General features: G+C 47.5%; 1 protein-coding gene and 1 long non-coding RNA gene across 3 annotated transcripts; one reads left to right on the top strand and one right to left on the bottom strand.

Annotated features, from left to right (window-relative positions):
- Positions 1-1,085: 1,085 nt before the first annotated feature.
- On the bottom strand, positions 1,086-11,574 carry LOC135823425 (uncharacterized). 2 transcript variants are annotated; one of them, XM_065336273.1, is made up of 6 exons: positions 11,217-11,574; positions 9,156-9,346; positions 8,523-8,570; positions 6,821-7,266; positions 5,603-5,757; positions 1,086-1,715 (listed from the first exon to the last, which is right to left on the bottom strand). In XM_065336273.1, exons 2-5 carry the CDS (start codon positions 9,298-9,300, stop codon positions 5,638-5,640), a joined length of 759 nt encoding a protein of 252 aa, XP_065192345.1. In that variant the 5' UTR covers positions 9,301-9,346; positions 11,217-11,574; the 3' UTR covers positions 1,086-1,715; positions 5,603-5,637. The 2 variants fall into 2 exon arrangements, with proteins under 2 accessions (XP_065192345.1, XP_065192344.1); XM_065336272.1 differs by having other exon boundaries at positions 8,523-9,346.
- Positions 11,575-14,933: 3,359 nt separating this feature from the next.
- Positions 14,934-22,877, top strand: LOC135822910 (uncharacterized). The gene is made up of 2 exons (XR_010554573.1): positions 14,934-15,469; positions 22,344-22,877. It is a non-coding gene; the product is annotated as an uncharacterized LOC135822910 (long non-coding RNA).
- The last annotated feature ends 4,169 nt before the right edge of the window (positions 22,878-27,046 follow it).

The following is a 27,046-nucleotide window of genomic DNA, read 5'->3' as shown; positions in this document are numbered from 1 at the left end:
GACTCACGACTGCCATCCAGAGCACACGAGAAGTCCATCGAACCTTCGACTCGGCAAACCTGCAAGAAAGCACCACTCCCTGCTCAATACACAGTGTTTTGGGGAATTCACCCCTCATCAGTTGAGCTTGAGTAGGCTGAGGAAGATTGTGCGTGAAGAGCACCACTTATATAGTGCTCTCCAGGCACAAACATCACCAGGGATACAAATTTACAGAGACGCTCCGTTTCCAGGGCGAAAAACACCTCGTGAACACCAGATAGCAGCGTGAGTCAGTGTCGCTCCTGGACGGTGAGACAGACGTCGAGGACCCTCGGTCATTGTTACTCGTATAAGGCTTGGGCGGATAATGCCGCTGGAAATAATTATGTACCGGAAAAGTACAGTCTCTGGCCTGAGAAATCCGACCAGCGCACGAATAATTGCGCCGTGGGCAACGAACACCACACATAACACTCTGCTAACTTGTTACTTGAGCACGACGTTGCTTTAGCCTTAAGTCATGAGGTCGGATTGCTCCGGCCAGAACTGTGCACTAACATCATGTCCAGTACCAAATTCTGCCGGGTGTTTTGAAAGCATTTTCCGCCAAGCCCGCGCCAAGGTCTTCAACTTGCAGTGCAATGAACACAAGAGGAAACACCTAAGCCATGGTTGATGAACTCTTGCACACACCAAACGAGATTCAGAGGGCTTGGATCAGCCAGATCAAGCCTGACCGTGTGTACCGACCCGTACACTTTCTTCGCAATCCGAGGCTATCGTCTACAGATGATACACATAAAATATCAAATCACACGCCGAGTCCTGGAGCCGTCCAGCCTCCAGGGCAGCATAGTCGTAACTCAGGAGGGCTGGCTGTGACATAGCAATTTCAAGACATACAGTGTCAGTATGCTACCATAGCGGACATTGAAATCCGCTGCAAAGTCAAGCAGCCACGAGGCGCTGGCCGTGCAGCCGTGACCAGTGCTGGTCCATGTGTTTTAAAGTGTCACACAGTGCATGTACACGTATAAGCAAATAAGACCAGGGTGCCGGCCCCGTGGCCCGGTCTAACACTGGATTTCTATGTTCACAACAGTAGTAACGTAAAAAGTTGAAAACAATGATTTGTAGTATTATCAGCATACATTATAACAATACTGACGTTAACCATGTTTCAAAATGAGCCAGGAGACAGCACACATGTTTGGGATTACAACAGATGCGGCAGTCAGCAAGCAATGTACATATGAGAAGAACAGAAACTGTGACGAGGTCGTAAGCGGCTACGTTGAGAAATACAATAGTCAGTAGTTATTCTATTTGACTCTGCTTTGCAGGGCACTGAGGCAAAGCTTCACTTGGTGCAAGTACCACCTGTAGCTTCAGTCAAAAGTCACATCATCTACAATACACCAGAATGACCGACCGTGAAAGTCATCGGTGAGAGCAATTCCGGGCAAGATGAAGTGTAACAAAATTGTCTTGCATCAAGAATTACATGCATGTGTAAAAATTGTTTGGCACTGCCTTGGCCGTTCCAAATTCCAATAAGCGCAGACATCAATTCAGAGCAGAGAAAGACTGTACAGTAGTGTGCAGGACTAGATAGAATACTTGCTTCCCCCGCTCAAGTTCAAGATCAACTGGTCCTGTGCATTGGTGTGCTTGGTAATGATACGACATCCACCTAGCAAGCTCGGAGTCTCTTCCAAAACAAAGGACGGTGTCTGAGGAAACAGAAGACAATTGCAGGGAGAGAGAGACTGGAATCAGAAGAAAAATCAGAGGTCTTGTTGGTGTAAAAAAGAGAAAGGACACATGGGTTACGAGTTATGGCAAGCGTACATGAAACCCAGAGTGTGCAGCTTGGGGCTTTTTCTACTATGGGTGTCTGTCACGGCGGAATTCCGTGATTACATCATATTTGGAGCAGATCTGAGGCGGGAAATGACGTAGTGCGTACAACTGAGCTGCAGTTGTGCAGAAAGAGACCTGCTTGAATCCTGCTTGTATGCACTACATCACTAAAATGATGTAATCACGGAATTCCGCCGTGACAGCAACCCATCCGAGCTGCACACTCTGGTTTTCATGTACTCTTGGTTATGAGTAACTGTTCACTACTGTAACAAGATAATAAGCAGTCAGAAAATGTGATCACTAAGCACACAACTGACACCGTATTTCGTGGCCAAAAAAATGGGGGTGCGGTTTATACTCCAGTGCAGCTTATACTCCGGAAAATACGGTGGGTGGTTGGAGGTGACAGCATGGCGAATGGCAAATGGCCGTCAACGTCTCAAGGGTCCACAACGCTTTAATCGTCATCACGTGATGCACCATGCCTGGTGCAAGTCCAGTACCGTATCGTTCCGACAGAGAAAGCTGGCCAGAAATTTAAATAGGGCTTTCAACGGCAAGGAAGCGGAAGGATTTTTTCCAGCCGTGCTGCGACCCACAGTTAATTGGGAACTCGTGGCCTGGCACGAGGGAAACATGGATGCAGTGAATGGGATTTCGGTCTTTGACCACTTTGTGGTGGGTCTGATCTACTCACCTCCCACCGCTTAGGAGCTGCATCTGCGCCTTGATCCAAGAGGGTGGTGGCGTTCCTGCGGATGCGGAAAACTGGGCCTTTGGCCGAGTCTCACGCGAACCGTGAATTTTTTTTTTTTTTTTTTTTTCAACGGCAGAACTGTAACGTGAAGTAACTTGGTATAATGTGTATGTATATGAAGTGTATCGAGGGAATGCATGCAGGGCGATAGGTGCGGTTCAAATCCCAACCTGGAAAACGAGACGGCTTAACCCTTTATGTACCGCGCCTCTAATGTATGTAAGGGGTCCCCCGCTTCACATATATACTCATATCTCAAGACCGACAGATATTTTGTATGGACATGTTTTGTTTTTCTGAAAGTAGATGGATGAAGGCTTGCAGAGAAGCAATAGTCAAGACCAGATCTCAATTGGTGTTACAGCGGCATGTCCTGAAAATTATCAAAAAGTGCGAAAATAGCAAAAAATCAAGAAGTCCTGACAGCACAGCCAAGGCTATATCAAATTATACAGTTATGTTTGTACACCAGTCATATTTCCACTATAATACACTCACGGAATAGAGTTTTACTCAGCATGATAAGCTGCAAAGCAATTACGCTCTGAATTTAGGCAGAAATGAGCGGGATTTTTTTGCGGTTCTTGCACACTGAACACGCAAATTTGGACTTCGGTGGACCGATGCCTTTGCAAACCACACAGTTTCTGCTCTCTTCAGTAAACACTGGTAGATGTGGTGGTGGTTTTACTACAGGCTGTGGCCTTGCCGATTGGTTATACAGTGGAACCGGCGTGTCATGGTCAATATTACACAACTGCCGGACGATGGCCAGCCGCGGTACTCTAACTGGGTCATGGTGCGGTCACCACCGAGAACACCTGGGTTCTGTCTAGACCAATGCTCATAAAGAATGAATGAATTGACAGCAGCTACCTCTACAAAATCCAGAAAGTGTTTTCCAATTTTTTTCGTTTTTCTCAGTATACGAAACGAAGAAACGAGTTGATCGAATTTATCACCATCGCCCCTTGCCATATTGTATTCCTGTACTGTTGCTGGCTTCTTTACAGTAACATTATGTAGCTGACCATGATGTTTTATAGTTCTATTTTCATTCACATATTCCGTAGCACAGTGGATATTGGATATCATTGTCACACACCGTTTATCCATCCACTGCAGCTGCAGCAAGCCACCGTCCCGTATATACCGCATATCGGACCGCTGGGCGCGTCGCTGGTATAGTTTGACGTCCTTCAGCAGCGGAGAAAATCCACGGCGATTAGCCTGGCATGTTCCGCAAGCTCTTGTGTTGTAATTATCAGCTAGGTCATTATACAGCATTGGCGAGGAATAAAAATTATCCGTGTACAAAAAGTAGCCTTGATTTGGATATGGTTCCATCAGATCTGTCACAGTGCGGTGAGCTAATCCCACATCCGCTTGGCCAGCTTCAGCACGCCCCAGTGTATATCTTGAAATTGCACAAGTACGAACTATCACTATCACATAATGCAAATACTTTCACTCCAAATTTTACTGGTTTATTTCTAATAATACTGTTTGTAGCTAAAGCGGGCTTTCGTCTTGACCATTCGCTCGTCTATGGCGATGTTACGGCTTGGTTGGAACAGTTGACAGCTAGTAGTACATATGTGATCGCATAAATATCTAACTTTGTGCAATTTGTCACTACGGTCTTCTAAGGTGTGGTCAACTACACGCAGAAATGACAGCAGAGCTTGAAACCTAGTCCTAGTTGAAATCATAGCACGCGCCCAGGTTCCGTGCAAAGGCGGCGCTGTGCTCCAGTAATGCTGGATTCTAGGCAATCTAACAATGCCCATGTACAATAACAGCCCTATGAAGTTGAACATCTCATCTACATTTGTATTTTGCCAGTGCCCATCGTTGGTTGCATAGGATTGGCGAGAAGCAATGTGGCGGTCAGCATAACTATTTGTGAAAAGTACAATTGCAGAAACTACAGCACTAGAAAAAAATAATTGGAAAAAATCTACCTCACGTGTTGGCTTGAACTGGGGAGAGAAGTGGCATCCTGGCACACGAACCGGGGAGAATACGGGAAGAGCTGGGGCGCTGTCCTGATCATCCCAAGATCGAGTTGGCGTACCTCCGGCTCCTGCTGCCGCAGCGATAGGTATGGCTGCGCCACGACCTCGTGCGCGACCTCCGCCACGACCCGCACGACTTCCGCCAACTCCACGGCGAGCACCAGGACGACTGCCACGACCAGTGCCACGAGAGTGTGTGGCGCGGCGAGATTCACGCCTGGCAGTTGCAGGCTCGTCACCACTTGAACTATCAGCTGATTGCTGATTGTCAGCATTGTCCTCTCCAGAACTGCTTGCATCTCCAAAAATTTCTTCCGCCGTCTCCTCTACTTCTATCGCTTCAGCCGTTTCAGTTTCGCCCTCGCTGAGTTCGTCGCCAAGCAAAGCGAGATCGATATCTTCCTCCTCATCAGATCAGTCGCTTGAATCAAGATTTGAGGCGTCTGAATCGCCTCCATGGAGCACAAAGGCGATCGCGTCTTCAAGCTGTACTGGTTGCGCGGCCATGGCGAACTGCAACTTCTTCTTCAAGTCCAGCGCTGTGTAGCGCAAAAAAATCAAATGCAAACCCCTATACTATCATACGCTATGATGTTCAGTGGGATCTCAGCTTCCCGTTGCAACAAGCCGCGTGAAAATCACGCGTAGGATCCCGGGTGACGGCGCAGCTAAGCGCGGCGCGCCCAACCGTAACTGTGTTTACGGTTCGAGATGGGGCTGGTACATAAAGGGTTAAAGTCCAGGAGCCCTCGCTATACTTTATACTTACCTAAGTCATCAAATTGTGTTGTTGTGCGAACTTATAGAAACATCTTTGCAATGCAAAAACATGTGCCCGATAATCGTTTTGCAAAGACGTTTCTATCAGTTCGAATAACACACGTGATGACCTAGGTAAAAACAAAGCATAGCGAGGGTTCCTAGGCTTTGAAGCCCTCTCGTGATCCTAACCAGCCGGGAATAACAAACAGTTCCTTACCAAAGTACGCTGTAAGATGTGACTGCCAGTGACCATCACTGCTTGGGTGCCAGTAGATGTTTGAATACTGGAATGTGATCGGGATAATTGATCATAAGATCAGGAACAAATCGGCTACTTTTCTGGGTCTTTGCTGCCCCGTGTTCAAGGATCATCTGTGCAATAAAGGGTGTAAAGCACACACACACGCACACACGCACACACACACACACACACACACACACACACACACACACACACACACACACACACACACACACACACACACACATACACACACACACACACAAACGCACACAAACGCTGCTACAAGAACTGGCGTACGTGTATAAAATACCATGCTGCTACATGAACTGTAGCCAGGCAATCTTGAACTTGCCCTTTAGTTGTTACCTGTACTACCCCTCCTGTAATCATGGTAATGTTACACCTAGGCTCTGCACTCATGTGACTTTACCTGTACATGCACATACACTGTACTACCACTGTACCAGGAGTACATCATGATAATGCACTCTTTAAGATGTATACAGCCTGGTCAAACTGATGTTCATGCAGATGTCCAACACTGACAAAGCCATAACTATGTGCAAGTTGATTCTTTTGACTCCTATAATCTACTATACAGATACATGATGATGAACAGTAAAATGAGAGAGAATGACCAACAGGTGTCTTCCAATTGATTCAATATCAATGTCCAAACTCCCCACCACATGTGCTCTCCAGATGATCTGGTTCAGCACACCGGTAAAACGACTCCTTAGGCACAGCAGGGTTCTAGCTAAAGGGACTAAGGCTAGGGGGGGGGGGGGGGGACAGCGTCGCCCCATTCTGATGCCTCCCCCCCCCCCCCCTCCCTCACTCTTGTAGCGCACCACCCGACTCATTTTTCGACTTTTGTGTGTTTTTTAAGCTCACACAGCGAAAATGCGGCCACAAATCGATCGTTCCGGGTGCTCCGTGCGCCCGCACGATGCATTATCTGGTGACAAGGCAATAGTGGAACATGAAAAAATGGGTGAACTGTTTGCTGTCCCTTACCCCTCCCCTACAATATATTCCTGGCTAGAACCCTGTACAGTGGACAATGATTCTTTCATACAGCTGCTTGCATCATACAGATCTCATGGGCAAAGTCCAGGAATACAAAAATCATTACATTTCAGCCACCTATGCCATCTCTATGTGTCCTGCTCCTTCCTACTTTAAACTCACCGGAATACAGTAGCATCCTTGCCACTTCAGTGCCGATGCTTCAAGAACAAGATAACCATTGGGAACATGACCTGGATGACGTAGTAGTAGAGTATCGTTCACACCCCGGCAGGCCACAACACTGAAACCATGACGTGTAGCTGCAGTCATATCTACTGATACACCATTGTATACATTAGCTGGATACGCGTCAGTCTCCACTGGTTCATGGTCTTGGTTGTATATGCACAATGCCTGAATTTCCACACCATCAACCGAAGATAAGCCAGTGGTATACTTTGGACCAATGAAGTATGACAGCATGTCATACATTCGACCTGATTGCTGACTTTTCACATTATCCTGGAACCTCACTGAACACTTGTCCATTATCTGTTGTCGTTGATTAGCAGTAACAGGGAGAGTGTTGTGCAAAAGTAGCAGTTGCAGGTGTGTGCCATCGCATTCTGTTAACACACAAAAGATTCAAAAATAGAGAGAAAAAAGGTAATATGATACAGAGAGGGACAGACGCCTAGATTGACAGACAGACACAGACACACCCACCCACCTACATAGCCACACACACACACACACACACGCACACACACACACACACACACACACACACACACACACACACACACACACCATTGGACCATTGGACGCCCATCGCGGTAGGCGATGATAGCGATGCTACAGCAGGAACCATAGCAACTTGTGCTGGGATTGCACCATTCAACAGCTTGCAAGGCTGAAGAATTGGCCGCCACTATTCAGCCTGGTCTACACCACACAGCTATGAAGTGGCTTTTTCTGGCCAGTGAATCCCTACTTGTTGGTCTTTTACACACACAGGCACACACACACACACACACACACACACACACACACACACACACACACACACACACACACACACACACACACACACACACACACATACACAAACAGACAGATACAGACCACCACTATAATTATATTAGATTGACTTGTAGCGACATGACTATGAACAGAAGTGTGACGTCTGAAGATGATCATCAGTGACTTTCACATCAACTTGATAAAACACCAAGCCAAAGTACACAAGAGGCCTTTAGTCTCTGAAATCCATAAAAAATAATACCTATTTACTCCCATCTCCTCGGTGGTCATGACTATGGAGCAAACATTTCTATGACACGCAAGTGAAAGCACACATGTCTTTACTGGATACAGTGTAGCTTGAACCATAGACACCATACCGTATATTCTCTATTATAAGCGCCGTGCTTATATTTTTTCAACACCCCTCTACCCCGTGCTTATATTGGAGACCGCGCTTATATTGGAGACCGTGCTTATATTTTTTCAACCAATACATCCATACAGAGAAAGAAGAAATACATGCTAGATATCATGCATGCCGCATTGATTTCCAACAAGGCCGTGCTAATAATAGAGACCGTGCTTATAATGTTTCGAAAGGTGCTCAAAGTGTGCTAGTATTAGAGACTGTGCTAGTAATGGAGACCTGTGCTTATAATAGAGAATATACGGTATTTTTAAATCAAAAATAAAGCTTTAAATGTACTTGAACAGCGAGGTGAGAAATAAAAGAGTATCGCTGTGTATTTGTATTGCAGTGTTCTTTCACAGCAGCTACATGTGTTTAGAAACACCACAACCAATAACAGACACTACAGTCTCTATACAACAAACATTACTCAGAGAATAGACTTACTCTGTATCAGTTGATCAACACTGATCAGCTTCAGCAAGGCACTGCACTCTACACCACACAGTGTACAGTAGAGAAGTAGTGAGAGTACTTCAGTATGACGATACTTGGGATCACCTGTACTCTGGATGGTAACATAGCGATTCATCAAGTTTCGCGCCAGGCAACGGTCTGGTGAATTCAATATGAACAGTGCATGGGCACAATGGTCAACACATCTGCATTGATCAAGGCACAGGACATCAAGCTGCTGCTGAAGTAACTTCCTGAAATCTGGACTTGTACAGCGACACTTTGCTGCCCAATGCAGTACCCATCTCAGGTGCTCTTGATTCTTGTAATCTCGCCAGATATCAGTGGGTAGACTGGCTAGTTGATGCAGTGCAGATACTGCCAACTTGGTCACGTCAGTGTTCTCCTCCGTGACCAGAGCACAAGCCTGTAGGATACTCATAACCTTGGTTAGACTCTGCAGTTCAGTTACATGCCGTTGAATAAGAGCACATTGAGATATCAAATCAATAGCTTGAAATGTGCGTGTCTTGTGAATTCTATAGAAGATTGATCTAATTGCGTTATAGGCATCTCGTACAGTAGTGCCATGATAGCCAGGCCGAATTGACTGATACCTCACACCTGGAATGGAGTGTGGTGATGCCGGAGTGGATATCAACTTGCCAGTAACATTGAGTTTTGACGAGGCTACTGTGCTCACACCATAGCCATGCTGAACAAAGTAACCGACACTCTTGAGATTGCCATGTAACTTTGAAGCAAACATGCTGTGTTGGTGTATTCTCTTCAGCAAGACTGATCTCCACCACCTCCTACAGCACATAACAATAGCACAAAACAGCACAGTGACTGGTCAACACAACTCCATAAACAGCATCAAATCAACATCACTCCTTGTACAGCGTACACTGTAGATCACTCATTGTGTGCTGAAACAGAGTCGCGGAAGTATTATGTATCGCTGTAGAAAATTGAGAGGGGGGGGGGGGGGGCAGCAACAGATTTGAGTGTCCACAGAAGTGTAAATTCCGCAGTTCCCGCAGTTGTATATTATTAGGTATTTACATTTCGGGGGGGGGGGGGGGGAGGGGGTATCGCTAGAGCGGTTCCACCCCTATCGCTAGAGCGGTTCCACCACTCTCAGCTGCATGCCACACCGGGGCCCTTACAGCCTTCAGGTGGGAGCCGGGAGGCGAATGATTGAAAGATTCTCCTATTTTTTAGGCGAGTGGACTCAAACTCGCAGCCCCGTAACTCTGCTGGAAGACACCCGAGGCACACACTATAGTATGTAGTGTGCGAATAACGACAGAATTTCCATGCCCAGAGCAAAGTCCCATCTAACTGTATTACATATAATGAGACCTAGGGCATAAGGACACTTCGCGAAAAAGGACACTTTTCTGATGCCCCGCCGAGTATCGTTATACGCAAAGTAATTAGTTGACTGTATAAGACAGTACAAGGATAGAATTCAATTCAGGAATAATATCCAAACGACGACACGCAGTCCGAAACCTCTCTGACAGGTAACACTTCACAAGGAACACCTTCTCCTTCACCAACCTCCAGGGTGCAACAAACGACGTACTACTTTCACCAAAGCGTTTCCTGTGCTTGTTGGTATTTCCCCAGGAGGCACGAAAATAATAATTCATTAATATGGAAAGAAGTTTGAGGCGTGGATAAATTTGTCAATGTCAACTGATTATGCATACACCGACGCAGCAGAGCCAAGCAACACGACGATCTGAACAGAAATTTAGTGTGGTCGCTATGTACAGGTGGTCTCCTTATCAAGTGTCATTTGACTGGAAACAACACTCCTCGGTCCTAGTTGTAGTGGTTGTCTGGGACAGGTGATCACCTTGACATGTGTCACTAGACATGTATCTCCTTTAAAAGACTACAGCGACAACGGATGCCCAAGAACATCCAGGCTAGAAAGTCACGAAATTTTTTAAGAATGTGCCATGCTGGAAGCAAAGTTTCCCCAGTGAAAGTGGGGTTTTTTCATGTTACACTGCATGCACAGTATACCTGTACTGTGTGAATGTACGAGCCCAGAATTAGAACAAAGGCGCTGGAATTTTGAGAATACATGTAAGAACATCACAGGGTGAAGGGGACCCCCCGTCTTCGGCGCATGATGTTTCTGATTTCACTGATGAGCTACCGAAGTGGGTGCCTGCAATCTGGTCTTCCTCGCTTTTCAACACCAGTTTCAGGCACCCCGTAATCCACCAACTACGGTAGCCAAAAACGTAAGCATCCTCCGCCGGAGTACTCGATAAAATCAATTTTGTTCCATTTTTGTCCAGAGAAAAGTGTGCGAACACTCTGCGCGTCACGCTTATCAGCATCGAGCACCATAATACCATCATGCCTTCAAGATGAATGGATTACAGAAACACTGCCTATCAGTTGTTGTTCAACGGTTTGTTTGAAATCTTTAATCTCTGTTCTTGTTGTTGTTGTTGTTGTTGTTGTTGTTGTTTGAAATCTTTTCTCACGATGGCCTGTGGCAAATAAGAGAAGTTGTTGTTGTTGTTGTTGTTGTTGCTGCTGCTGCTGCTGTTGTTGTTGTTGTCAGTGTTGTTGTTGTCGTTGTTGTCAAATGCAGAATGGAACAACAGCATCAGGCACCATAAAGGAATTTATAATGTTATAACCATTGCCTACCTGTGTCCGTCTTCAGTGCTGGAGAGATGCTGTCCAGTCGTTGATTTATCTGCTCAGTGTTCAACTCCTGATACTTTTGTCAGCATCGTTACTAATAGTAATAGTAATACTAGTAGCTACTCACCAGGGGTGAACTGAATTACTTCGGACGTCACGGTGGACAATAGCCAATAGGACAAAAAAAAATAATATTTCACGACCGTCGGAGGTGGAGCATTACAACCCGTGCAGGTATGGAGGTGGCGATATCCGAGAACCAGCGAGAGCTACAATTGTAATCAATGACTGCAGATCTTGTCTCGCATCGAGCAGCTGCGTGCAACGGCTGATGGCACAGTATATACTGGGCATGGGTACAGGGCTTTCCGATAACGACGCCGGAATTCTCCAAGTATAAATCAATGGTAATATGTACTTGCTGACAAAAAAATACAAAACACCGCATGCCAGAAAATTTAATTTGACAAAATCACTCGGGGCCGGCGCCGCGCGCGCCATAAACTGGCATACCTGTACATACCGGCAAGAGTGCAATTAAGGTGGCTCACGCCTATTTCAAAAAAATTAACGATTGCTCTGAAAATTTGGTGGGTGGTTGCGCTTAGGTAGTGTATGCAAATGGCGAGTTAAAAAAACGGGGTCTCAATGCTAACTTTTGAGATATAGGCGATGACAATTTCACTAAATTGTCAAATTTGTACAGGATTTGTGATGTATAGCGGACGGGTATTTCATCAAGAACCTGATTTACAATCTTCCTCATTTTTTGGTTATTGAATGGACTAAATGTGTACATGCCAGTGAGAAAATAAAAAACATATGCTTCAATGCTCAATTTCGCCATATACAGGCGCAGAATGCCTTTTTGATAAGTTTGCTTTGGTGCATGTACATGCACACCTACATATCTCATATACATGTCCGTATACATCTACTCTTCTCTACTAGCCCCACCCCAACCCTGCAATACACATTGACACATGTGTACACATACATACATACATACACACACACACACACACACACACACGCACGCACGCACACATCTACCCTTCTCTACTAGCCCACCCAACCCTGCAATACACATTGACACACGTGTACACACACACACATACCATACACATACCACCCACATACCATACACACACACACACACACACACACACACACACACACACACACACACATGCACACACACACACACACACACACACACACACACACACACATGTGCACACATACACACGCACACGCATGCGTGCAAACACACACACACACACACACACCTGTCCTGTCGAGCCACTACCACTAGGGTCACGTGGGCCCCGGAGGGGCAGCAGAGAGAGAGAGAAAGAGCACGCCACCCGATGGCGCTCCAGACACACACCATTGGACGCCCATCGCTGGAGTAGATGATAGCAATGCTACAGCAGAAGCCATAGCAGCTTGTGCTGGGATTGCACCATTCAACAGCTTGCAAGGCTGAAGAATTGACCGCCACTATTCAGACACACACACACACACACACACACACACACACACACACACACAACTACTACTACTACTACTACTACTACTACTACTACTACTACTACTACTACTACTACTACTACTACTACTACTACTACTACTACTACTACTACTACTACTACTACTGCCACTGTAGCATGGTTGCCCACGGGCCACACCATTCCGAAAGAAGCCAGAGTCATTGTCAGGAGCAGAAACGGAGATGACGACTCAGGTCACTCTGTCGACGGAACTGACGGCTGCAGCGAGAACAGCGGACACCATTATGACGCTCTGTCAGACTTGGTTGCCCGATGGCCACGGTCGCACGTGTGACGTCTGAAACCAGGCGCTGACTTGAATTGCCGATTGCATGTCAAACACAAGAGAGAAGCTTGGAAGCTGAGCGGAATAGATGATGCCGGTGCGGACACTTTCGATGGTTCCAGGGGCAAACAATGATGCACACGCAAGCCACCACGAGAGTGAAACCACCTTCTGCATGTACCACACTGCACAGCACCACGCTGATCCTGGATGGGGAGACTTCGCTCTGCGCCACATTTGTGCCTTGTTTGTCACCTGGCTGGCGAAACGACCGATGGCAGATAAGACAGTACCGTCCACCCGCCATGCAGAACTATCCTGAGCAACCCCATACCAGGCCAGACACACACACACACACACACACACACACGCACATTCACAAACGTGCGCGTAAACAGTGACTAAACACACACGCGCATACACACAAGGCCCACACATGATCGCATGCCTGCAGACCATCGCTCCAATGAAGATAAGATTACTACTTCTTTGCGTAAATATGTTTGAGATAGAGTGTCACTCTTAGATGTGACTGATGCCATCCACCAATGTCAAGGAAAACAATTCACGGTTCGCGTCAGACTCGGCTAGAGGCCGAGTTTTCCGCATCCGTAGGAACACCGTCATCCTTCAAGGATCAAGGCGCAGATGCAAGGAAAGAATGTTTTCAATCTTCTTCTGCACACGTAGAAATAGGTTTGGGCATTTTCGATGATTTAGAATGTACGTCGCGTGAATATGACAATGTGACAAAGGCAGCCACAATTTACTGATTACTGTGCATTGATCTAGCTATATACACTGCAAGTGCACTGTAAATATTGTGTTACATGCACGTAGTTGTGAAGAGAGACAGTATACATGTACATTCACCAATGACACACCTGTCAAACAGCAGGTTAGGGCTAGTCAAAGTTATGAAGGCACCATATACTATACGAAGGCACAATTTTGCGATGTACTCGAGTTTGTGAATATAGTGGACTTTGTGTTCACACATACTCTACCAAATTGCCATGCACACCCTTGTAACACACACACACACACTTGAGCCTGGGGAGCATGATTGCTGTCAGCCAGTGTTGCTTTCAAATGCTTATTCTCGTCAGGAGTGATGTGAAACACATACTGGTAAATATCAATCTCTAAAAAATGCATCCTAAATAAAACGCTCGAGCACTGAGTGATAAGACAATAAATTGAAGGAATTTCTCAACAAAAACTCAGTGTACCGCTGTGATCAAGCCGTGGCAATAACTATAGGAGAGTTCTTGGTGGACAGCGATTACCATAAAGAAATGGTGAGATACTACAGTAGTACCCTCTACTGACACAATGCAACCACGTTGTCCAGTACATGTTCGAATCAAAAATACTTTCGTTCGTTCGTGACCATTTCAATTTATATGCAAGGGCGACCTCCACAATCCACTGGCTTCAGAGTCGATTGATCATTATAGAACGGCCATTCTTGACAAAATAGTCAGACAAATTTTGTGAAGGATGGCGTTCTACTGTGGAAGGGACTCGCCAAATAACTTGAACCAATTCAACGAAAATACAAAATACTCAGGTTTTACACATTCACGTACCCGTCTGTGCCGTCCCCCATTCCTTCCAAGACATCCACATAGACTCCAACGCCTTTATTCTACTCTTTTTCCGAAGCCGACCATGGGCATGGGCAGTGCCTGCTGCAAGGGACATCCCAAAACTTCTCTGACAGGTGACAATTTCCACAAGTAAAAAATGCACCTCAAAAAAAGTAGCCAAGTGAAGGAGTGAAAAAAAGAAGAAAAAAGCTCACACTCTAGACTCGAGTACGAGAGTTTCGTACTCAGGCCATATGCTCGAGCTGGATCCTGGTGAAAGAGAAGACCCCTCGAACAAGAACGAGTCTCCAGAAGCAATCGAGTCGAGCAGGAAGACGACTTTTGAATTTCGCCGAGCGAGCGCTGATGACGTAATGAGGGATTAGCTTGCCAGTGGAAATGCATCTGCGCACATACATTTCACATACTTTTTGGCCAATTTTCAATCGAAGAGGAGGTTGTTTTCTATGTTCTCTCAACGTCGTGAGCGATCCCGTCTTCTATACCCTTCCAGGTACCCTGAAGGTCCTCCAGAGGAGAATTTATCTCCAGCGAAGCGTTGTTGATCCGCTAAATTCGTCTCGAGACATATTCACCCAGTGCAGTGCTGATAAATGTAGAATGTTGAATCTGTGATAATTGTTGACGATGGAGAGAAAGGCTGATAGCCGCTGTCGCAGGGAGAGTTAAGCTGCTGGAAGTAACAACAGGGAGCCCGTTTGTATCACCTGAACAACCAGACTTCAAAGCAGCTTGACCAAATCGGAGGGTGCCTCGTTGCTTATCGTGAATATTACACCGACATGAATTACTACAAGTACACTGGTGAGTTTTTATCTTGTTTTGTTCGTATGCTAGTGTAACGGGCCGCAGTCTCTCTCGGAGGCAAATGCAGACGGGTCTCAGTGAACACACTGTTAATAATTATTAAACATTAACTCTGACTCTAACTCTAAACTGACATGAAGAGAATTGTGAACAGCAGCTTTTATAGGGTGAGGAATTGTTAGTGTAAGTAAGCTAGCCTATAGCCAGGGGATACGTAGAGTAGAAGAAGAAAGGTCACAGTAAGATGTGTGGGCCACAGTCATTGCACAAGGAATGCCATTTGATTCTATGCAGAAGAAGGAGCTGAATGCAGTGTGGGCAATGGGCGTAAAAGAGGTACCGGGAAGACAGCCATTAGGAATTCTAAGGAAGTCTCATTAGGATGTGTGTAGATAAATGAAAAGGAGGTCGAAAGTGAAATGTATCAAAAGGGTCTACAGGGTACATGTGCTAGTATTCCTCAGGTCATCCTAGTGTGTGGGAGTAATACATGAACACAGTGAGACTAGTTACTATCCATGTCATGGATCTGCAAGCACGGTACAGAGTTGCAAGTGCGGGGTACGGGTGCGGTGTAACACGCGTGACCAATACATTGAAAGTGATTCACGCTGCAGCTGTGTGAGTTACTAGCGTGCCAACGCTACACCTTCCTTCTTTAAACAGAATCACGTCCTCGTGATTAGTAGCGGTTTGGTGGGCGGATCATTTGGCGGTTCCGGAGATTGTAGGGGTGAACTGGAGGTGGAACTACAGGGGCAGGAGGGAGCGGCTGAACAGGTGGTAGCATTACGGGGTGAATGATTGGAGTGTAAGTAGGTGGAGGTGGAGCAATAGGCGGTAGGCAGACATACCGTTTCAGGCGGTTGATGTGAACAACTTGACGGCGTTTCGTTCGGGAAGCTTCGATGCGGACTGTGAAATTGTCGAGAACAGTGACAACTTGGTGGGGCCCTGTCCATGGAGAATGGAACTTGGGAGACTGGCCAGCAGGAACAACAGGTGAGTGCAGGAATACCAGATCGCCTACGGCATACTGTGTGGGCGGAGCGTTGCCATCATAGTTCCTCTTCTGACGTTGTTGGGCTTTGGCACCTTGGGCTCGGGCAGTGGTGAATGTCTTACGCAGGGAGTCTTGAAGTTGCTGGACGTACTTCGGGGCAGTAGTGGGTGCCGTAGCAGGTGGTGGGCCGTACACGAGATCAATGGGTAGAGTTGCTTCTCGGCCAAACATCAGACGAAAAGGTGTAAACGATGTGGTGTCATTCACGCTCATGCGGTAAGCTAACAGAGCACGTTGCAGATAGAGGTCCCAATCTTGGTGATCATTGATGGTTGTGGCGAGGATTCGCTCCAGTGTTCTGTTAAACCGTTCGATGAGACCGTCACTCTGTGGGTGGTAGGGCGTTGTGCGAGTTTTGTGAATATCCAGCATGGCGCAGATGGACTTGAACAGGTTGGACTCGAACTGGGCACCTTGGTCAGTGTGCAGACTATTTGGTGCACCATAGCGACAGACGAAGCCGTCAACGAAATACCGGGCGACTGTCTCGGCCCTGATGTCTGGGAGTGGAAACGCCTCGTACCACTTCGTGAAATAATCGCCAACGACGAGAATGTAGCGGTTTCCTCGTGGTGTCACCGGAAGCGGGCCCATAATATCCATTCCGACTCGTTGTAGAGGAAATGATGGCTGCGACGTGACCATTGGCGCCCGAGGTGTTGGTACAGGTGGTTTGCGGCGCTGGCAGACTTCACAGGCGCGAATGAACAGGTCAATATCATCGGACATACCAGGCCAATAGAACCGCGGTCGGGCCTGGGACGTTGTTCGATTGGTACCCATGTGACCAGCAGTGATGTGACTGTGAAGTAAGGCGAGCACTTCTCGTTGGAGCGACGGGGGAACTACCAGCTGGAGGGAGTGCGAACTACCATCCTCTGATTCATACTTGCGGTACAGGATGTCGTTGTCGAGTATCAGGCGGTTGAACTGATGGTAGAGAGCGAGACGGAACCTGCTAGAACCTTGCAGTTCAGGGCTGTGACGATCAGGCCGCTGTGACTGCCGGACCCATGTCATGGCTGCAGTGACATCAGGGTCCTGGTGTTGGGCATCACGGACCCACGTTAGCGATGAAGGAGGCGGCGGAGCATCAGTACTAATGGCAGCATTCGTCAGAGCAGGTTCGGCGGGCGGTGGAGGAGATTTGCGAGAGAGACCATCCGCATTAGCATGAGCCTTACCAGGGCGATGGACAATGCGGTAATCAAACATAGCTAAGCGTTCAATCCAGCGAGCAAGCAAGCCATCTGTGCCAGTGAAGTTGTGCAGCCAGACTAAAGCTTTGTGATCAGTGCGTAGTGTGAAGTGTGCGCCAGCAAGATAGTGACGGAAGTATTCACAGAACGTGACAACAGCTAGAAGTTCCTTCCTAGTAGCACTATAGCGGCGTTGGCTATGTGAAAGGCTCTTACTAGCGTAAGCTACAACATGCTCTGTGCCATTGGAATCTTTCTGAGAGAGGACAGCGCCCATAGCAAAGTCACTAGCATCGGTGTCGAGGATGAACGTGTGATTCGGAATGGGGTATGCAAGAACCGGGCGGGTAAGGAGTGCATGTTTCAGCGCATTGAAAGCTTGAGCTGCAGCATCTGACCAAGCAAACGTGGCCTTGGATTCGGTGAGGGCATGCAATGGCTGGGCAAGCATCGAAAACTTTGGAATAAATCGGCGGTAATAAGACGCAAAGCCAAGAAATGTCCTAACTGCTGTCTTACTTGTGGGTTGACGCCAGGTGCGGACAGATTCCAGTTTACCAGGGTTAGGACGGATGCCATCGTGGGCGAAGTGAAAGCCCAGGTAGACGACAGACGGTTGTAGGAGGTTGCATTTCGATGGTTTGATCTTCAGACCAGCTTTGCGGAGACACAGGAACACAGCGCGGAGGTTGGTGAGATGCTCTTGGAACGTCTTGGAGAACACAATGATATCGTCTAGATATACGAGGCAGATTGCTGGGATGAGGACACGAAGCACTGTGGACATTAGGCGCTGGAATGTACCAGGTGCGTTGCACAATCCGAAAGGCATAACATTCCACTGAAATAAGCCGAACGGAGTGGTAAAGGCAGACTTTGCCTTAGCAGATTCAGTGAGCTCTACCTGCCAGTAACCGGATGCCAAATCTAGTGTCGAGAAGTACTTACAGCCTTGCATGGCGTCAATAGCATCGTCGACGCGGGGTAACGGGAAGGCATCACGCTTAGTGCGCTGGTTGAGTTTGCGGTAATCGACACAGAGGCGGATACTATCGTCCGGTTTGCGCACAACAACTATCGGAGCAGCCCATGGACTCGCGGAAGGTTCCACTATACCATCGTCAATGAGTCGGTCAATATGATCACGTACCTCAGCTTGACGGTGCACAGGCAGGCGGCGAGGCTGCATCCGAATAGGCTGGTCCGTTGTAGTAGGAATGTCGTGAGTGATGACTTGAGTGCGACCCACGTCAGATGGGCCAGTTGAGACGATGTCGGAAAACTCCTCTAGCAGAGCGTGGAGCTGGGATTGTTGGTCAGGCGGCAGATTGCTGGTGTTGAACATAGCAGTGACAGACTGAGCGGTAGCAGCAGCAGAGGTGTACTCAGCGGGGTAATCAGCAGGAGGTTGTGTGGCCGAAGGGTCGATGGTGCCTGGTGACAGAGAACCAAGCGGGCAGTTCTCAGGTAGTGTGATGGGGTGCTCGTTGGGGTTGATCAGACGGACGGGCACCATGTTATCAGTGACGGTAGCCAGCGTAGCGAGGCCGACAATGTGGTGGGTACTGCACGTAGACTCACATGGCTCAAACAGCAGGGGGCTATCGGAATGGCAGGAAGCAACTTTAGCAGAGCAGATGTAATGAGACATGGCCGGGACGGTCACAGCAGCGGGAAGCGTGCATAAAACGGGAGTAGCTGGGAGCGAAGCGGCATGGACAGGGGACGGGATCACAACGGGATCAGCGGAGAGCGAAGCGGCATGGACAGGTGACGGGATCAGGGCGGGGGAATGCAGGGGAATAACCTGACCAGCAATGGACATGGTGGAAGCGGCGAAATCAAGCGAACACGCTTGGGCATGCAAAAAGTCAACCCCTAGAATGACCTCGGGATGGATGGAGGCAACTAAGAAATCATGCAGGACAGGCGGGGTGGTGGGCGAAACAGAAATGTGCAACTCAGCTTGACCCAAAATCGCTACGGACGAGCCATCCACAGAAAGGATGCATGAGGGAGGCGGAGGGGACAGGGACGGGCGATTCCTCAGGGAATCCCACAGCTTCTTGCTCACAATTGACTTGGAAGACCCACTGTCTAACAAAGCATTGGAACCGACTGCGTTCACAGTCACGGGTATTACAGGGAGGCGGCATGCATGGTCGCGTCGGGACAAGCTCGACGAAAAAAGGTGTAATGGGGAGAGGTCGGGGAAGAAAGCACGTACATCAGGGAGGCGGTGGCGGTACAGCACAGCGAGCAAAACAGTTAAAATCGTGAGCGTAACAGGGTGGGCAAGGAGCAAGACAGCAAGGCATATAAACACAGTGCTTACGTCAGTCCCGGAAGAGCAGGATGCGGCAGGCCTAGTGTCCGAGGTACTTAGTACTGCCGCCGGTAGTTTCCCGCCGGCGCAGGACGACGGGCACGGCATTCTCGGCTGATATGACCCTGGCGACCACATGACCAGCAGGTGACAGGTGTGCGGCCTTGCGTCTGCGGGGGCTGTGGTGGTTGGTCAGGTCGGGAACGACGAGTTGGTCCTGGCAGACTGGCCTCCAACGTTGCCAGACGGTCTAACACAGCCTTCAGTTGGTCTGTCACCGCGTCGAGTGGCTGGGAAACAGCAAAGGCGGGGATCGGCACAGGGTCCGCGGCGGGAAGTTCGGCAGCGAGGATTGCCTGATGATGGAGCGCGGCCTGGAGTGCCCCGTCGGTCGTTTGCGGGTTGAGCTCCCGAACGCGGACCCGCATGCCCCGCGAGTCGAGTCCAGAGATGAATTGGTCTTTGGTTAGGCTGTCGAGGTCCCCCGCGGCCATCTGGGGGTATGCTTGCCGGGCCAGGGAGCGAACAGCCTCACAGAAAGCCCCCAGTTGTTCTTCTTTGGCCTGGCGACGAGCTTGAAATGTTGCGCGATGGAGGTCGACGCGCTGCGCTGGCTCAAACCGAGCTTGCAGCGCCTGGACGAGCTGTTGGCGGCCTCCGTTCCTGGTGGCCGCAGGGAGCGATTGGTAATACAGCTGGGCCTCGCCCTCCAGTGCGAGGCCCAGGAACTGCGTTTGCTGGACGGGGGTCCAGTTGTTTACCGCGGCGACCTGGTCGAAATGCATCAGCCAGGACGCGAAGTTGTCCTCCAGGCGACCCTTGTATTTCTCCGGCTGCACATGGTACGCCCCTCTCGGTGGTTGGGCAGGCGCGGGCGGAGCTGGGGCTGCGGCGGGCGCGGCGGCGGGTGCCCCGGCAGGTACATTAGGTTGAGCCATCGTATCGAAGTAACGTGGAAAGTAACAAAGATAGTTATAGAATGAAACAAAATGAATTTACCGCTGCCACCAATTCTGTAACGGGCCGCAGTCTCTCTCGGAGGCAAATGCAGACGGGTCTCAGTGAACACACTGTTAATAATTATTAAACATTAACTCTGACTCTAACTCTAAACTGACATGAAGAGAATTGTGAACAGCAGCTTTTATAGGGTGAGGAATTGTTAGTGTAAGTAAGCTAGCCTATAGCCAGGGGATACGTAGAGTAGAAGAAGAAAGGTCACAGTAAGATGTGTGGGCCACAGTCATTGCACAAGGAATGCCATTTGATTCTATGCAGAAGAAGGAGCTGAATGCAGTGTGGGCAATGGGCGTAAAAGAGGTACCGGGAAGACAGCCATTAGGAATTCTAAGGAAGTCTCATTAGGATGTGTGTAGATAAATGAAAAGGAGGTCGAAAGTGAAATGTATCAAAAGGGTCTACAGGGTACATGTGCTAGTATTCCTCAGGTCATCCTAGTGTGTGGGAGTAATACATGAACACAGTGAGACTAGTTACTATCCATGTCATGGATCTGCAAGCACGGTACAGAGTTGCAAGTGCGGGGTACGGGTGCGGTGTAACACGCGTGACCAATACATTGAAAGTGATTCACGCTGCAGCTGTGTGAGTTACTAGCGTGCCAACGCTACACTAGTACCCTGGCCTGGAGTTCTTGTTAGCAAATTCCTATTCTCTGGCGTTTTCTAAACATTCCGTGTAGTACTGAATACGTGATCAAGTATTCCGATTTGGGTAGATGTGGAATTTGGACATGTATTTTATAAAAAAATTCTATTTTCCCAATAGAGTGTTTGTAGTGAAATGGTTGCCCAAATACAACGAAATTGATTCTGCAGTTCTACAACTTGTACTGAAATCCAGTCAAAGTAAAAATGATTCTTCATGACAGTTTGGGTCAATGAAATCTGATCCAGGCATAACGAATAGTGACGCCTGTCACCCCGAGAACGAATGCCCATTTGGTGAGGGATACCTAAGTACTCGAAAGTGGTGCGTGTTTCAATGTGGCATGGAAGTTTTATAATAATATTATTATCTCTGGTCAATGCAACATACGATAGCCATCATGAATTGCAGGCCTCGAACGCAACTCAGACCAGAATTGGCAGTTCCCTAAGTTTATAATTCCATGGCCCCAGCTGTGGTTATAGAAGTTTGTTTGCACATTATTCTTATAGTCGATAGGTTTATACTGATGGCCACAAACAACGGCAGTTCAAACTTCACTGACGTGTTCATGAGCTGAGAGATTTCTCTCCACTATTTCTGTTGTGCATACAGGTCTGTCCAATATGCATTGACCGTATTGGGTATGGTATCTGCTCTGAGAAGGGAATCGCTGGAGCCACAGTCCAATTATATAGGCTTTCAAGAAACAGAGAGGATCCATCTTTCCAAGCTGATACCTGATGTGTACCGACAGAATTCTCACGAGATACCTTACGGACTACGTGTGGTGTGTACTTCATAGTACTCCTTCGACTACTATCTAGAATCAAGTCGACTGAAACAAGTTCAAACAACTCTGGCTTCAAACGAGCCGTCGATTAGACAAACAAAACATTCTCTCATATACTGGAGCACTCTGACAACTCACGACCTATTCCTAACGATTTCCACCGCTTATAAATATGTAGAGTGCTGATTGGAATGTGCTCACAATCTCAACAATTCAGTGCTATAATTATTTGAACAATGTGTTAGAAATCATTCCACTTTTCCTTCTATAAATGTTGTATCCACATATAATCCACGGTGCTCCAAAGTTTCAGAGTTCTCAGGGTATCAAACAAAATTATTTCAAATACAGTGAAATTGTTCGTGGACAGTATAGCGTAACTAATTTACTTGTAGTTCCCTGGTCCTTTTCTTTGCTATAAATTAATCCTTTGCTCTCTAGCCGCCTGCGAGTCCAACAGTGAAATTGTTAGTTCATATTTATAATGTGGGAGGGGGTTGAACATATGTTTTATATAAGGGACCTGCAACTGTAATACCACAGTACAGTAGCCGGCAAATATGTAGAAAACAGAAATGCATGTTCCCATCATTGTACATGGACGGGCGCAGCAGGCCGAAGCTATCAGCCAGAACAGGATTTACAATCACTTAGAGATACTTGAGCTATTCCAGTATTCTCCGTGAGCTGTCCCATTCCACAATGGTTCATGCCACCATTATTTCTGGTAGTATCCATGTGCATAGTTCCAAGACCATCTCGGATTCTTCAGCAATTTGTGCCACGGCAAAAGACAATGCTTGACTCGGTCACTGGGGCTGTCTAGCTTCCCATCACAAATGAACTTGAATTTCTCATCTGTTTCAAGTATATGTACTGCCATGACTTGACCATGCTTCATCCACAGCTGGGCGAAGATTGTGGCGTTGAATTCCATAGCGCACCTTCTTGCTGACATGCAGGAGTATGTTGAGAGAAGTGAACATATTTTTACTACAAAACAACAGCCACTGAAGAGGATAGCAATAGCCTTGGGTGAATTTCCTGCAGGTACACGTTGTTGGTAGGTCTACTGGTCGGTCTCCATATCGTCAAGTTCAGAAATCACCTGTACTACACATCTTGTAGAAGGGATCCTGATCGAATAATTTTCTGGTCATAAAATTCACTAAACTGAGGGCGAGACAAATAGTCAGTACTCCCCGATTCCGTCAAGCTGCTTTGAAGTCTGGATGCACATGTGATGCTAACAAGCTCCCCGTTGTTACTTCCAGCAGCTTCACTTTCCCTGCGACAGCGGCTATCAACCTCTCTCTCCATCGTCGACAATTATCACAGATTCAACATTCTACATTTATCAGCACTGCACTGGGTGAATATGTCTCGAGACGAATTTAGCGGATCAACAACGCTTCGCTGGAGATAAATTCTCCTCTGGAGGACCTTCAGGGTACCTGGAAGGGTATAGAAGACGGGATCGCTCACGACGTTGAGAGAACATAGAAAACAACCTCCTCTTCGATTGAAAATTGGCCAAAGAGTATGTGAAATGTATGTGCGCAGATGCATTTCCACTGGCAAGCTAATCCCTCATTACGTCATCAGCGCTCGCTCGGCGAAATTCAAAAGTCGTCTTTCTGCTCGACTCGATCGCTTCTGGAGACTCGTTCTTGTTCGAGGGGTCTTCTCTTTCACCTACCTTCGTCTTGGCATCGAAAACTCGGCGTCGAAAATGAAGCCGGAGTGCCCCTTTAAGGAGGTTCGCGACGGTTAGCGCCATGTTGGATTTCCGAATTTTTTTCTGAAAAATAATGCCTTTCGGAGTGGAAAAATGGGACGCGATCATGCACAGAAAATAGTTTGACCATGACTTCGCAGCGCGTGCTCGAGTCGAGACAAGATTTGAGGAAGAAGCTCAGCCACTAGTGGACTTGCGGATTTGTTTTGACATTGGCGGTTTTTGGATAGCTCGGTTCTCCTGCCGACGTGTCGTGGAGATGAAGACGCGGGAGAGTAATCCGTCACCCACGACGCGGCCTCTCATTCTGCGTACTGGACGATGCAAGAAGCCGAGGAGGGGGACGCTTCGCAAACTCAAACGATCGATCGAGTTCCTGAAAAACGGAAAGGGCGATCTCCATCACTAACGCCACTGGATTCGACTCCCGCGAAGAGGTCGTTCAGTGCCCCTCTTCACGGTCGACGAATCGTTCATCTCAGGTATCTGGCTGTGGGATTGTCTGCGTGCCAGAATCCTGGATGTGGCAAACCTCTGGCGCTCATTGATCGCGTTGAAGAGAAGAGGTACGACCTGGGCAGCGTACTTGTCATTCCGTGTCAGCAGTGTGGGATGGAGAATTTTATAGATACAGATAGCCCTGTAACTGCTCAACACCCTGGCCCCCGTGCTTCCACAAGCAACACCAAAGCTGCTTTGGGTAAGTGCGTTTTTCAATCTCATAAGATTTACTCATGATATTTGGGAGTCATTGCCACCCTATGGCTATGGAAATGTATGAGCACACCGTATGCGCGGCGGCCGCGAGCGTCTGTGTGTTTGCATAGACCTGCATGTTTGTGCATGTGTGCACCATACGCATGTATGAACATGCACATGCATATGCGCTCATGTGGACTTGCCCTCGCACACAAACTATACACACGTGCATGACCGCTCCCAGGGCATGTTGGTGTTACATGTGTATGCGGGCATCTCCACTCATGCACATGAGTGTGCACATGCATGTGGGTGGGTACGCACACGTGCGTGAATGTATGTGTGTGTGTACGCGCGCGTGTGTTCTATTGCGTGTGAGAGCATGCATGTGTGTGTGCGTGTGTGTGTGTGTGTGTGTGTGTGTGTGTATGTGTGCACGGATGTGTGTGTCGATGGTGTGCATTTTTGTGATTGGTGAACACTCTGATCCCTAAACGGCGATACCGGAGCTCCCAAGCTACAGCCTCAGATTGATTTATAGTTCATCGTTGGGAATGAGTTCGCTGCTCATGATGCTGTTGCGGATGTTGCGGCCCTAGCTGAAATTGTCGAAGCTCGCCCTGATGCCAGTATCCTGTAGCACTCTGTCACTTTTGCATCAGCATGTTCGGCGATGAAGTTTGCAGAACAGCAAAAGCGGCTGGCCACCCTTCAACCGTTGGTCCAAGCAACGTGCTTCTCTAAATCAGTTGCAGTGCGGGCAGCTGCCAGTGGGTTGGTGATGAAGCACTTTGTATTGTCCTACAAACGAAGTGGTGAGCCAGCCATTTCCAGACTGATGAAGGAGCAAGTCGGAGGTAAGAAGCGGGTGACAGTCTCAAGGAAGATTATATTAGTGGTGGCTGAACACCTAGCGAAGAACCAGCAGCAACCCAACTGTAAAGAACGCCCTGTGGCACAGTGCTTCACTTGTTTGTGCGCACCGTAAAATACCATCATTTTTGCCAGTGTGGGATCACATTCTAGCTCGCATAGTTGAAGAACAAGAGGACTCAATGTTGTCTGATTCGTTCCAACATGTCAGCTTTCATTGTAGTTTGATATGGGGCAGTGCTAAGCGCTATCATAGCTACATGTACATGTATCACAACCAAGTGCCAACAGGAGAGTAATCATGGAGAAAAGTACCTATCGATAATGCGTGCACCCAGGGTTTTCCGGCAAATTTACTAGTTCAGCTATTCCATCCTTGTATTGTTCTGAACGCCGAGGGCTCTAGTGAGTTTATGCAACACCTAACAGCCAAAAATCCAATAAGTTATGACCAAAGCAGCAGCAGAGAAGTACAAGCAATATAGATACATGAATTTACCAATTTTAGGCAAATTTTGACAGTTTTTTGGATTTTTCTCCAGAATATGAACGGTGACCCCTATTTTCGCCACGGTAAACCTGTTCCAACCCACTTATAGAACGTGTTTGAAGTATCCACATATGGGGCAAACTCAAAAATAAGCTGCAAAAAATATTCAAAGTTTCATTTTTTGCGTCTTTTTGTTCTTCACCAGGAAATGACGACCTGGATCCCATCGTCAACCAAAGTGTACATTTTTCGGTGTTGATATCATCTAAGTCAATACCTCGAACAGTCTGTAAAATTTTATGTCATATTTTCTGTCCTAACTGATGTTATGGACGATTTCTCATCAATTTTGGGATTTTGTGTCATTTTGTGTCATCAAGGAAAATTGTGTTTTTGGCAAGACCTATTCAGGCAATTGAAAAACTGATGTTACTAAGCGAAAATATAAGGCTGTACCTATTCAAACCTGATGTCAGATTGGGCTGATGTTGAAATTAAATTTTTGGGCCTAACTGTCCCGAACCCCCTTAAAGGGGAAGTTAAGGCAAAAATTAAAATTTCACCAGTTGTAGTCTTCGGGGTGCTGAGTCGAATGGTCGTGGTCCGAGGAAGCTGAGACGCTCCCTTCCTACTTGAATCCCAATCGAACTCGCGCACTTCCACCGAAACTGGGTGACTGCGCCCTACTAGATGGGGATTTGTATGCAAAATGTCACTAAAAGCGC

Source organism: Sycon ciliatum, chromosome 8, assembly GCF_964019385.1.
Source record: "Sycon ciliatum chromosome 8, ocSycCili1.1, whole genome shotgun sequence".
NCBI classification, from domain to species: Eukaryota; Metazoa; Porifera; class Calcarea; order Leucosolenida; family Sycettidae; genus Sycon; species Sycon ciliatum.
This window is presented reverse-complemented; position numbering and strand designations above follow the sequence as displayed.